The sequence below is a fragment of the Pseudonaja textilis genome, chromosome Z (genome assembly GCF_049901715.1).
Source record: "Pseudonaja textilis isolate UNSWEBS1 chromosome Z, rPseTex1.2, whole genome shotgun sequence".
NCBI lineage: Eukaryota > Metazoa > Chordata > Lepidosauria > Squamata > Elapidae > Pseudonaja > Pseudonaja textilis.
This window is the reverse complement of record NC_142008.1, coordinates 2,466,409-2,479,716: the sequence shown is the minus strand read 5'-3', so window position 1 is coordinate 2,479,716 and position 13,308 is coordinate 2,466,409. Positions and strand designations below refer to the sequence as shown.

Below are 13,308 nucleotides of genomic sequence, written 5' to 3'. Positions count from 1 at the left end.
ATTCAGTAAATAATAATACAGATAGTCCTTGACTTAAAATCATAACTGAGCTGAAAATTTCCATTACTAAGAGAGACAGTTGTTAAGTGAGTTTTGCCTCGGTTGCTCAGTAAATCACTGCAGCTATTAAGTTAGTAACACAGTTGTTAAGTGAATCTGGCTTCCCCAGTGTTTGTCAGAAGGCTGCAAACATGATAAGTTCGAGACACTGCAACTGTCATAATACAAACCAGTTGCCAATGTCTGAATTTTGATCATGTAATCCTGGGGATGCTATAACAGTTGTAAGTGTGAAAAATGGTCATAAGTCACTTTCTTCAGTGACATTGTAATTTTGGTTATTATACAAATCGTTGTAAATTGAAGACTACCCATAATAATATCTACTTTGGCATCATTGCCTCATTTCAGTTACAGGGGACTATTGGAATATCAGATATGCATTGTAAGTCCCCTATTTCAGGCAGTTCATAACTTCGAACGATCACTAAGTGACCAGTAATAAGTTGAGGACTACCTGTAGAAGGAAGTCCTACCGAGAAAGATCAATGGACTTCATTTACCTTGAACGCTCAATTCAGCAATGGTTCTGCTGCCTTCCTTCATCTCGCAAATATAGACAGCATCATCATCCATGGTGACATTTTGAATGGTGAGCTTGCGGCATATCCCATCTTCTTCAATCTTGTACTTGTCATTCTGTTGAAGTCTGGTCTCCTCTTTGAACCAAGTGGTCTCTATATCAGAACAGGGCACTTCACACAAGAAGATCACGGAGTCCTTCTCCCGAACTTCCAAATCTTGGAGTTTTGTCTTGAAAGGTATTTTTGGTTCTGGGGAAGAACCAGATGGAAAAATGAACTTGGTAAGACACAAGACTGAAGAACCAACAAACAGCAAGTGTGGATTGTTCTCAACGACATTAAGATCGTGGAGAACATTAGTGGAACATTAGGATCTAGAATATCAGTAGAACATTAAAATCCAGTAGAACATCAGTACAATGTTATGATTGAGTAACGTTATGATCAAGGGGAACATCAGTAGAAAATTATGATCAAGGGGAACATCAATGGAACACTGTAATCAAGTAGAACATCAATAGAACACTCTGATCAAGTAGAACATCTGTAGAACATTTAGATCAAATAGAAAATGTAGAACATTGAGATCAAGTAGAATATCAATAGAATATTGTGATCAAGTAGAACATCAATAGAAAATTATGATCAAGTGGAACATCAGTAGAACATTACGATTAAGTGGAACAGCAGTACAGTTAATCCTCATCTTATGACCATAAAAGCTCCAAGTTTCCATTGCTAAGCAAGATAATTAAGTGAGTTTTGCCCCATTGTATGACCTTTTCTTGCGAGAAATGAACCATAAGTGAACCTGTACTTACAACCATAAATCATGAAGTTTAAACGGGACACCATGTGACCACACCAATTTTACAATATATTTGGAGTGGTCATTAAATCAATCCGATGGTTGTCAAGAGACTGCTACAGTCGTTAAATGAATGATACGCTCATAAAGTAAACTTAGTCCACTAAGGCAGAGGTCGCCAACCTTTTGGACCTCAGGGACCACTAAACTCATAATTTTAAATTCCAGGGACCACTAACCAGTTCTGTGGGCATGGCCTAATTTGTGGGTGTGGTTTGGTGGTCATGTGACTGGCTGGACATGGCTTATATGTAAACATTATAAATATTTATATAAACATTGAATTTTTTATTAAAAAAAGCAATTTTTATCCAAAATCAGGCAAAGCAGGTAGGCAGATGGAGTTGCTCACAGAATCATTCAGTGATATATCTATCTGCCATCGGCTAGCTCAGCCTGTCACATAAAATTTGCTTGCCGTGAGTCTGCACTGGATAATAGAAGCTTCAGTCCTAAGGGAGGTTTGGCTGTGCTTAAAAGCAAAGCCGAAGATCTAAAGACTAGCTAGAAAGCAAGAAATCCAACCATTTCCTGCTTCCTAACTAATCTAAATCTCCCGGCACAACAGAGCAGCTGATGGTCGGGGAAAAGAAAAGGAAAAATAGCAATTTAGCAGGCAAGTTTGCTGGGTAAGGAGTGAGTGGGTGGGGAGGGCTCCCGCGGGCCAGGTGGGCGGCGCAGCCTTGTGTTCCTGCGCAGCCTGGATTAATTGCTTTGAGGGGGGTGTCCTGGGGCCCACCAAAATTTTCTCACAGCCCACAGGTTGGCGATCACTGCACTAAGGGTGTCTTTTTGTTCTAAAAAAGATATAAATTTTCAGCAAAACCACCATAAATCACAATCGTGGGATGCTGAAAATGGTCATAAAGCAGGTTGGTTGCCAAGCGCCCAAAGTGAGCCAGGAGGGAGGACATCAAAATTTGGAGTCTAGGTTCAAAGTAGCTTTTCCTAGGATCTATTGTAATTTCAGAACATAAGTGACTGGTCATAAATCAAGGACTACTTTCTGTGCTTACTTGAAACTTAGATGTCTTTAAGGATCTTGATTCAGAAAATGTCAGTGAATTATGGATTTGAGATTAAGGATCCATTTTTACACAGGATCAAATCACCATCCAACTGAACATGAAAATTGAATATCTGCACCCTGCTAATGTCAATCTCCTTGTAAAACTAGCCAAGAAACATGTTTACTTCCTTGGCACCTACTACTGCTGAAGATATGCCTGGGATTAGATTTCTTCTAGTTTAAAAATACTTTAACAGTCTTCTTTTAGTTGTGAAGCTAAATGTTCTTAAAAAAAAAACACTACTACATATTGTCCTTGACTTATAACCATTTGTTTAATAACCGTTCAAAGTTACAATGGCACTGGAAAAAGTGATTCCTGATCATTTTTCACAATAACAACCATGGCTCCCTCCCTGTGGTCATGTGTTTGGAATTTGGCCACTTGGCAATTGACTCATATTTATGACGGTTGCAGTGTCCCGGGGTCACGCAATCCCCTTTTGTGACCTTCTGACAAGCAAAGTCAATGCAGGAGTCAGATTCACAACCATGTTATTAACCATGTTATTAACTTAACAACTGCAGGGATTTGCTTAACAACTGTGGCAAGAAAGGTCATTAAATGGGGGGAGGAATTGTGTTTAGTTTAGCAACATAAATTTTGGGCTCACTTGTGATCATAAGTTGAGAACGACCTATTTGTTGTAAATAGGAAGTCAAGAGAATTATTCTGATTTTGTTGAATTGACTGCTGATCTGAGGGTATTTCCTTACAACTTCTACCAGTGTTTCTCAATGGTGATAAATTGGAGACAGGTGGAGCTACAGCTACTCACCTTTGACATTCACCAACAAAGAACCATAGGTCTGTCCTGCCAAATTGTGGTCTGGAGCCCATTGTGCGACACAATGGAGGATCTATTCTATGGCTGCTCACTTTTGACGATTATCAATGAACCACCATAGGTCTGTCCTACCAAATTCTCTGGTCTGGAGCTCATTGTGCGACACAATGGAGGATCTATGACTACTCACCTTTTACGGTCACCAACACAGAACTGTAGGTCTGACCCGCCAAATTTGAAGCTGTGCAGGTGTAGAGGCCATTATCGACCTGTTTGCAGAAGAGGATCTTCAAGACAAAATTCTCTTGCTCGTCCTCGTAAATTATGTGTCTCCGGCTCTCCATGATAACCTCTCCGTCCTTCTTCCAAACTGTCTCCGGTTTGGGTTCTCCGGTTACGTAGCAGCTCATTTTGGCGTGCTTGCCCTCGGTGACAGTGAAACTTCGGGTGGTGACCCGATAATATGAACCTCCATCGCCTCGGAGTCCCTTGGAGGTCAAATTAGCAGCCCGTTCGTAATCTAAGGACAAGCTCAATCCAAGTTTGGACCGTCCTTCAGTGGAGATCAAGGAGTCTACTTTGGACAAATCGCCCTTCCGGATTTCTTCTCGTCTTTTCTGCATGTGGGACAACAACGGAGAGGTCTTGCTACTGATGTCATCTATACTGTGTCTCGTGCTGCCTGGGCTGTATGAATCTGGAAGATCTACCATCAACGCAGCAGCTGCACTGGAGGATCCTAAAGGATTCTCTGCGTGGCAAGTGTAGGTCCCACTGTCTCCCAAATGAGTATTTTGGATCTTCAGAGCATTCTTCTCGCCCTGGGATTCAATCCGGATCCGGTTGGAGTCTGACAATTTTCCCAGATGCTTCCCGTCCTTCTCCCAGTTGATGGCGAGGGGAGGACTACCTTGGACGATGCACTTGAACATGGCGTCTTCACCCATGATCACTCGGATGGATGTGGGCTTCTGGATGAAATATGGGGCCGATTCTGTCACCGTGGTCTGCTCGCCGACTTTGATGCTGACAGCGGCGAAGGCTTCCCCAATGGTGTTCCTGGCCCGGCAGATATACTGACCACTGTCCTCCAAGCTCAGGTTGTAAATGGTGAGACGATAAAGGTCATCATCTTCTACCATCTTGAAGCGTCCTCCTGTCTGGATGGGGAGTTTGTCCTTCTCCCAGTTCACCAATGGGATGGGGTTGCCAATGATCTGGCAGCTCAGGGTGGCATCTTTGCCCATGGAGACCACAAAGGCTTTGGGCCTCGTCAAGAACCTTGGCACACCACTGTAGGAAATGTAATCCATCTTGATGGCCTACAAGAAGAAGAACAACAGCAAACATGAGCACCAAAGCAAGAAAATGAATTTTGTGGATACTAATGAAAGGTTGTACAGATAGTCCTTGTCCTATGACTATTCATTGAGTGACTGTTTGAAATTACAACAGCATGGAAAAAGGTGAGAAGTCCTTGCACTTATGACCTTCAGTATATTCCCGTGATCACTAAATACATGTTTGTAAGTTGAGGAGAACCTGTAGAACATCAGGATCAAGAAGTAGAATATTATGGGAACTTCCGGTTTGTAGGGCTTCGGCGGTAGCAGGAATCCGCGATCGTGTGCGGTTTCTGCTTGCGCTCACTGCTGGAGTGCCCCGAGCCATCTGGCTTCGGGGCTAAGTCACCCCGTAGAGGTGACTGAAGATAGGGGAGACCCAGCAAGGCTTGAGGGGAGCCACATCTCCCCTCCCCAGCTGGCTTAACTCCCTTTTCCAAAGGCGGTAGAGCGGCGGTCAGAAATGGCCACCACAAAGAAGCACTCATCCGGAAAAGAATGTGCAGGAGGAAGCTAAGAAACGAAAGTTTTGGCTGACTGGGATGAGAAGCAACATTCAAGATACCCTGGAATTTAAATTTTAAAAAAGGATACATCGCTCCCAAAGAAGATCCGGAAGCAGCGAATGAAAGTGAAAAGGGAAAGTTTGTTTTTTCTTACTCTCCTTCCTTATGGTGACAGCAGATAAATGAGAAATCGGAAAAACCCACTTTGGCATCAGCAGGTAATTAAACTGGAAAATTAAAGCCAAGGGGACAATAAAGATTTCTGATCACTGAAAAATCTTTTTCTTGCTGTAAGTAGGAAGGGAGAGGAAAAGAATAAGAGTAAGATTTGGCTGGAGGAGACTGCTTGGAATTTTAAAATAATCTAAAGTTAAATTGTAACAAGACTTCTAAAAGATACATTTTAATTGGAACTTTATAACTGAATTGTAGCCCCAGGAAGAGACAGTGAAAAAAGAAGAAAGTGTTAAATGAAACAGCTTGTGTGTATTTGGACTGCTTGGTGACTCTGGGACTTTTGGAAATTATATTTCAATGATTAAAAACACTTGGGTGGTTGTTTAGAAAATTTTTCACAATGGCATCACTTGTGGATGAACTGAAAATGGAATTCAAAAAATATAAAGAAGAGGAACAAGAAGGGAAGGGCTCTTTTAGCTCCATTTTTCATTTTTTAGAAATGGCAATTTCTACATATGAGAAACTATAAGAACAAGAAGATTGGGACAAAGAAGAAGCCATCTTTAATGAACAAGTAACTTTATCTGGGGAAGAAAGGGGAAAGGGGGGAAAGAGAATGGAGAATTTAAGACCTAAAAAACCAACCAAAAAAGGGAAAAATAAGGTGAAAAGTGGATATAATGTTAGAAAGCAACAGAAAAGAGGAATACAGAAGAGGGAAATGGAGATGGAGAGACAAGGGGGTAAAAAGGGCAGAATGAAGAAGCAAGGGAGGAAGGAAGGGAAGAGAAGCTACAAAGGTTTGAAACAAGATGTAAAGAAACAGGATTTATTTAGAGATAATGGGTAAAATATAACTGAAAAATAGATTCTGCAAAGGTACATAAGACTGTATTGTTGTATTTGTATTAAAAATAATGTTAGAAAATTGGAATAACATATGATTATAAAATGGGATAAAATATTCAATGTAATTCAGTGAAACTTTTTTTTCCTGAACAAAATAAATGAAATGAAATATGAGAGAATTGAACTAAGAAGGAATGGGAACATTTTAATTATATAATGTTTTAAAATATAAGTGAAATGGGGAGGAAGTAATTACGTAAAATGTATAACTGTTCCCATAGAAGCATGATACCCATTTGAAAAGGAATGTGTAAAATGTTTAAGATTTAAATGAATATTAATTTTAATGATAGAGTTCAATTGGTATGGATTGTTGTTTTAATTATACTATATATTTATAATTTTTTCTTTTCTTAAAATAGTTTTAGAATGTACTAAGCAGAATCCGAATGAAAGTTATGTATTATATTAAGTGTTAAATTTAGGGGAAAGATATAAAGGCGTCATACTCCAATCAGTGATAACAGGAGAAATTTTGTGTTAATGAGAAAAGATAATAGACAACTGAAACAGGACAGACAAAGGATATAAGTATAATGATTTAAATTAAGATGAAATAAATAAAATAGAATTAAGAGAGTGAAAAGAGGGGAGAAGCTATATAAAAAATGTAGAATGGTAATAAGATATGGAATGGTATATAAAAGTGAGCATCAACTTGAATTTATGTCTGTACGAAGAGATGTAACCCGGGATCAAGCTGCTTTCAAAAAAGATGTTTTATGTTTTTCATGTTTTGTGTTTTGTTTGTATATGTTTGTTTTTTAAAAATTAATATAATTTTTGGGAAAAAAAAAGAAGTAGAATATTATGATCAAGTAGAATACCAAGGTTCATTTTATCTGTACAACTAGGATCTGTAGCCATTCTTTTCCTAGGTTGGAGAAAATACAGATAGTCCTCAACTTACAACTGCTTGTTAAAGGACCATTCAAAGTTGCAACAGCACTGAAAAAAGGTGACTTACAACTGGTCCTCATGCTTACAAGCCTCCCCGCAGTGACATGATCAAAATTTCAGCGCTTGGCAACTGGCCAGGGTTTATGATGGTTGCAATATCCCGGGGTCATGTGATTACCATTCACAAGCAAAATAAGGGGAGAAATCACACTCACTTAATGACTGCAAGATACATAAAACAGCTTCAAGTGATCCGCTTAAGAACCATGACATAAGAGGTCGTAAAAGCAGATGTGACTCACTTAACAAGCACTTTGGTGCCAACTGTGGCTGTCAATCACGGACTACGTGTAATCAGCAGGGGTCGCAGGAAGCCTTTGGGTGCAATAAACATGGATACAATCCACATCTCTATGGGCAGGTAGTCCTCGACTTACAACCAGTTGCTTAGCAGCCCCTCAAAGTTATGTCAGATTTCCCTGGCAGTTCCTATGACTCAGTTCTGAAGTTCTGAAAGCCTCCATGACTTTGGTCCCTCAGCCATTTCCAGTCATTCTATAATCACATGATCCTGTTTTACCATGATCCACTAAGTGACCGTTGCAGAAAAGATCATAAAATCAAGTCTGTCATGTGGATGACCTGATTTACGATTGTCACAAAATTCCACTTTATTTAGCTACAGTTAGGTTATAAATAGGAAGTTCAAAGAATTATTCTGCATGTTGCCTCTTGTTGAAAGAACCGCTAATTTTAGGTTAATTCCTTTCACCTTACCTTCCAGTGCTTTTCAGACTTGGCTATGGGAAGACAGGTAGACTTCAACTCCCAGAATTCCCCAGCCAGCCAAGACACCCGAAGGATGGAGAGAGAGATAATAGGGTTAGATAATAGGTAGATGACACAGAGAGAGTGGGGGGAGGAAGGGAGGGAGGGGGCAGAGAGAAAGAGGGGGGAGTGAAGGAAGGAAAGAAAGAAAAAAAGAAAGGAGGGAAGGAAGGAAGGAAAAAGGAAAGAAAGAAAGAAAGAAAGAAAGGAAGGAAGGAAGGAAGGAAGGAAGGAAGGAAGGAAGGAAGGAAGGAAGGAAAGAAAGAAAGAAAGTCCAGCAGTCAGGGCTATCCAGAGGTGCAGTCAAAAAAGTCAAGATGGCTACCACCCCTATCAGCCTCATTGTTGTACTCCAAAGCTCGGTTCTACTTTCAACACAGGTTCAAACCTCTCAGCCAAATCCAAATTTCTTTCCCCCATCTGCTCACAAGTTGTAATGCAAAGGGTGTGCCCTGTGCTACTTCCTACAATCCTGATGAGTGGGTCCCAGCTGTCTTCTCCTCCTGACCAAGCCCCGCCCTCCATCACCGTTCTTTGTCATCGCCCCCCCACCCTTCTCCCCCGCCTCCATTTCATACCATCCAACCCATATGGTGTTTCCATCTGTTTGCAAACTTCAAACCCGCTTCCACCCCAGTGACAGATCTGGCCTGGAGTCCTTTACTAAACTTGTAATTCTTGCCTTACTTTTTTGAGTCAAATCCAGATTTAAGACAGATTTAGCCACCCTGGATTAAAAAGTCAGTGGCCACCAAGGTCAAAATCTACAAGATGGTGGACACTGCATGGTGAATGGACGTTTGCAACGCTGGGTCCGCCATCTTGCAGATTTTGACAGCCCATTGCAATAGGGAGTGGTACTTTTTCCTAATCTATCTTAACCACGTTATTCATTTACAGACTACATGGATTCCCTTAACAATCCTGGCAAAAAAAGGGCGTAAAAATCAGTTGTTCTTGACCTCTGATAATTTTTTGGCAAATAAATAATGGTGAGAGTTAGGAATTCAGTACAAATAGTCCTCGTCTTGCAACCACAATGGAGTCCAAAATTTCTGTTGCTAGCAAGACATTTGTTAAATGAATTTTGTCCCATTTTATGACCTTCCTTGCCACGCTTGTTAAATGAATCACTGCAGTTGTTAAGTGAGTGACATGCTTGTGAATCTGGCTTCCCCCATTGACTTTGCTTGTCAGAAGGTCACAAAAGGGATCACATGTCCACGGGACACTGCGACTATCATAAATATGAGAGTCGCCAAGCCTCTGAATTTGGATCACTTGATTGTGGGGATGCCAACCATCATAAGTGTCACAAGTCCCTTTTTTCAGTGCCGTTGTAATTTTGAACGGTCACTAAACAAACTGTTGTAAGTCGAGGACTACCTGCACAGGTCGTTCTCAACTTACAACCACTAGTTTAGTGACAATCTGAAGTTACAATAGCCTCCCACTTACAACAGTTACAGCGCCCCAGGGTCACAAGATCACCATTTGCAAACGTTCCCTGGTGGCTTCCGACAAGCAGAGCCAATGGGGATAGTCAGATTCACTTAACAACCACATGATTTGCTTAGTGACTGTAGTGATTCACTTAACAACCAGGGCAAAAGAACATCGTAAACTCAAGCCCGATTCATTTAAAAACCGCCTTGCTTAGCGATAAAACGTACGGTCATAACCTTGGTTGTACATCGAGGATGGGCTGTAGCGATTCAGGAAAAGTAGTCATAATCTTGCTTTTATTCTCCTACTTTTATCGTGCAAATTTTCTCTTGCTAAACAAAATGAAATATTCGAGAATCCTACAAACACAAAATTGTTTGTCTTGCAAACTGCAATAGCCTTTCTCGGAACCATCCAGCTACTTAGAGAAGAGGGTGTCTCTGAGCATATGAAGAGTATTTTTCCTCATGGGATAAGCAAGAAGGACAAGTCAATCAGCATTCTGTCACACAGAAACGCCGCAAGCATTACACAAAACGAAACAGCAATGGTCATACAACATAATGTTTTGCAGTCCTCAATGCACAACTGTTCATTAGTGGTGGTTCTAAGTTACAACGGCACTAAAAAAGTGACTTATGACCGTCTTTCACAGTCACATCCTATGCAGCTTCCCCCTGGTGACGTGATCGAAATTCAAATGCTTGGCAACTGACTCATACTTATGATGGTCGCAGTGCCTCCTGGGGTCAAGTAATCCCCTTTTGCGACCATCTGACAAGCAACGTCAATGGGGAAGCCAGATTCACTTAACAACCGTGTGATTAACTTAACAACTGCAGGGTTCACTTAACAACAAAAAAGTCACCAAAAAAGGGATAAAGCTCATTTAACAACTGCCTTGCTTAGCAACATAAATTTTTGCTTCAGTTGTGTTGGTGGACAACTGCACTAAAATAAAAAATAAAATAAAATTATTTTTTTAAATGCATGCTGAGCTTACCGGCCTGCATTCTGTAAACATAATACAGAGATTATTCAAACCTAATGAGGGCCAATCTTTTTTAGCCTAATATATCTATGTGTAGTCCTCGACTTATGACCACAATTGAGACCAGAAGGTCCACCACTAAGGAAGATGATTACTTCATGAGGCACGCCTGCTTTTACAACCTGCTTAACCCCTTTTGTTAAGTAAATCCCTGAAGTTGTTAAGTGAATCATGCAGTCATTAAGTGAATCCAGCTTCCCCCATTGACTGGGCTTTGGCTGGGTAGGTTGCAAGTGGCGATCTTGTGACCCGGGCATGACGCCCGTTGCCAAACACCTGAATTTTAATCACATGGTCATGGGGATGCTGCCAACTGTCGTAAAAGTGAGGACCAGTTGTAAGTCTCTTGTTTCATGGCTGTTGTAAGTCTGGCTACAAAATAAATGGTTGTAAATCGAGGATAATGTATATTCAAGTAATTGTTTTTTAAGGTACAAAAAAAATCTCCAGATAAACACCCCTTATATCCAACAAATTTAAAACCATCATGATTACACACACCAAATTGTAGGACCCCAAAAGCCTCTCCGGGGCCACCCAGATCAAGTCTACCCTCAACCCACAACAGTCGCAGTGACTTTGGGTGAGTCACATTTTTCCCCTTTCTTCGCCTGTCCTACCTCGCAGGGCTCTACTGTCACCAGGGAATAATAATAATAATAATAATAAAATGAAGCTATGCCAACTCCCTTCCCAATAGGAAACTCAAATCTACATTTAGTACAGTTGGTCCTCAACTTGGGACCACAGCTGAGCCCAAGCTAGGTGAGACATTAAGTGGATTTTGCCCCATTTTATGACCTCTCTTCCCAAAGTTGTTAAGTGAATCTCTGCAGTTGATATGTTACTTAGTTGTTAAGCGAATCTGGCTTGATTTTGCTGGTCAGGTCGCAAAAGGAGACCCCAGGATCCTGCAATGGTAGTTGCTAAGCATCTGAATTTTGATCATGGGAAAGCACAATGGTTGTAACTATGGAAAAATGGTCATAAGTCACTTTTTTAAGTGACATTGTGATTTCGAACAGCCATTAAACGAACTGCTGTACATCGAGGACTGCCTGCAAATATATTTTTAGAAAAACAACTCCCCCGTCTGCTTGGAAAGTTTCAAAGGAATAATCTCTATTGCAATCAAATCTTGCAAAGTAGATTCCACGCAATGCAATGCTCTCTTCAGCTAAATAAAGGTGTTTGTTTTTTTAAAGGCCTATTGATCCCCAGGCTGTATATAACAAGCAAACACGACTCAGCCCCTCCATTCCAGCCAGGCCTGATCACTGACCGATAGCTCTTAAAATAGCCTCAGCTGTCCAGTTCTATCTTTTTTTGCAAAGCTCCCTAGGAGAAATTCAAGCTGAGAGCTGGAGGCAGGAGAATAAGCAGAGGAGATTTAATACTTAGAATTGCCCGCATGCTGAAATCTGGATTTTCACCCGACGCAGGATTTTTTTGCAAAATGCTTCCTTATTTAGGAAGGAAAAGCCAAGCCTTAAAAAATCGATGCCTTATTCCCAACTCCATACAACCCGAAAAGAGCATTTTCCTGCTTCAACCCCCATGAAATCCAAGTTATTCTATTTTTAAACCGACATTTAAAATCCTGCCTGGTTTGAATTGGCCTTGCTCAAGGAAAACAAACAGACCGAGGTTCAGCCTTCGATTTGTCTGAAACGGTATAAGCAGAGGGTTGAACTAGACGACTTCCAAAACTCCTTCCGACTCTTTTATTGATATCCTGAGGTTGAAAATCAAAAAGGGATTTTTATTTTTTTTTGACTTTCAGCCTTACAAGCCAACATGGAAACGGGTAGGGAGGTGGAGATAAAAACCAGAGCCTTTTTCTCAAGAAGCCACCATTCTCTGGTCTGTCCTGTCCAGAGTGAAATCGAAGGACCTTACCTGGCTGGGGTCTTTTTTTTTCAAGCCTCTTTAATTGGGACGATGGACAGATTCTTGCCAATTTCAGTAACCATCCAGAAGACGGTGGAGAGGAGGTTAGGAGGGTTCAGGGCACCCCGTTTCCCCCTCCCAGCCCCCACCCCCCGGGGACGAAGAAAACAGAAACCCCAGTGAGGTTGGGGATGCGCAGAAGGCAAAAGCCCCCAGACTCTTGCTGTGATGACCCCTGGCTTTAGCTGAGACCCAGCTCCTCCCTTGAACTGTCTCCACCAGTCATGTTGGTTTGCTGACGTGATCCTCTCACGGCTGTCCATCTCCAAAATAGTCCTAGGTGTCAGTTGGTAGGCAGATTAAATTTCGTCTCTCCTGCCGGTGCCTCAAAAGGCATCACGTAGGCTGCGGTTGAGGAGTGGGCGCTGCTGAGCCAGCCCTGGCGGGGCGTTGCTAGCTTGACTTAGTGTGGGATAAGATTGCTGGAGGCTAAACAATTGCAGGAAACCGGGACTCTCTAGTCTGAAGAAGAAGAGGACTAGACATCTTCAAAAAAATTGAGGTGCTGTCACAGAGAACAGTGGGGAACAGCCTGTTCTCTGAAGGATCTGAACGCGGGACAAGAAGCAACGGATGGAAGATTATCAAAGAAAGATACAACCAACTGAGAAATTTCTTAGCAATGAGAATGATCGATCTGTAGCTTTCCTCCAGAAGTTGTGGGTGCTCCAAACACTGGAGGTTTTGAAGAGAGCCATTTGCCCGGAACGGTATAAGAATGCTCGAACAGTGGGGTTGGACTACATGACCTCCAAGGTCCCTTCCAAGTCTGTTATTCTATGATTCTATTCTCCAACGCACCTGAAGGCAGGACAAGAAGCAAAATGGATGGAAATTCATCAAGGAGAAAAGCAACCTAGAACAAAGGAGAAATTTCCTAGCAGTG

At 41.5% G+C, this 13,308-nt stretch overlaps 1 protein-coding gene across 1 annotated transcript in view; it reads right to left on the bottom strand.

Annotated features, from left to right (window-relative positions):
- The window catches only part of OBSCN (obscurin, cytoskeletal calmodulin and titin-interacting RhoGEF), a 230,805-nt gene extending 218,201 nt beyond the window's left edge, over positions 1-12,604 (bottom strand). Inside the window, 3 exon segments of the mRNA XM_087917128.1 lie at positions 564-833; positions 3,500-4,631; positions 12,372-12,604. Of these exon segments, the coding sequence (XP_087773254.1) occupies positions 564-833; positions 3,500-4,622 (1,393 nt within the window). The 5' untranslated portion in view covers positions 4,623-4,631; positions 12,372-12,604.
- Positions 12,605-13,308: the final 704 nt, after the last annotated feature.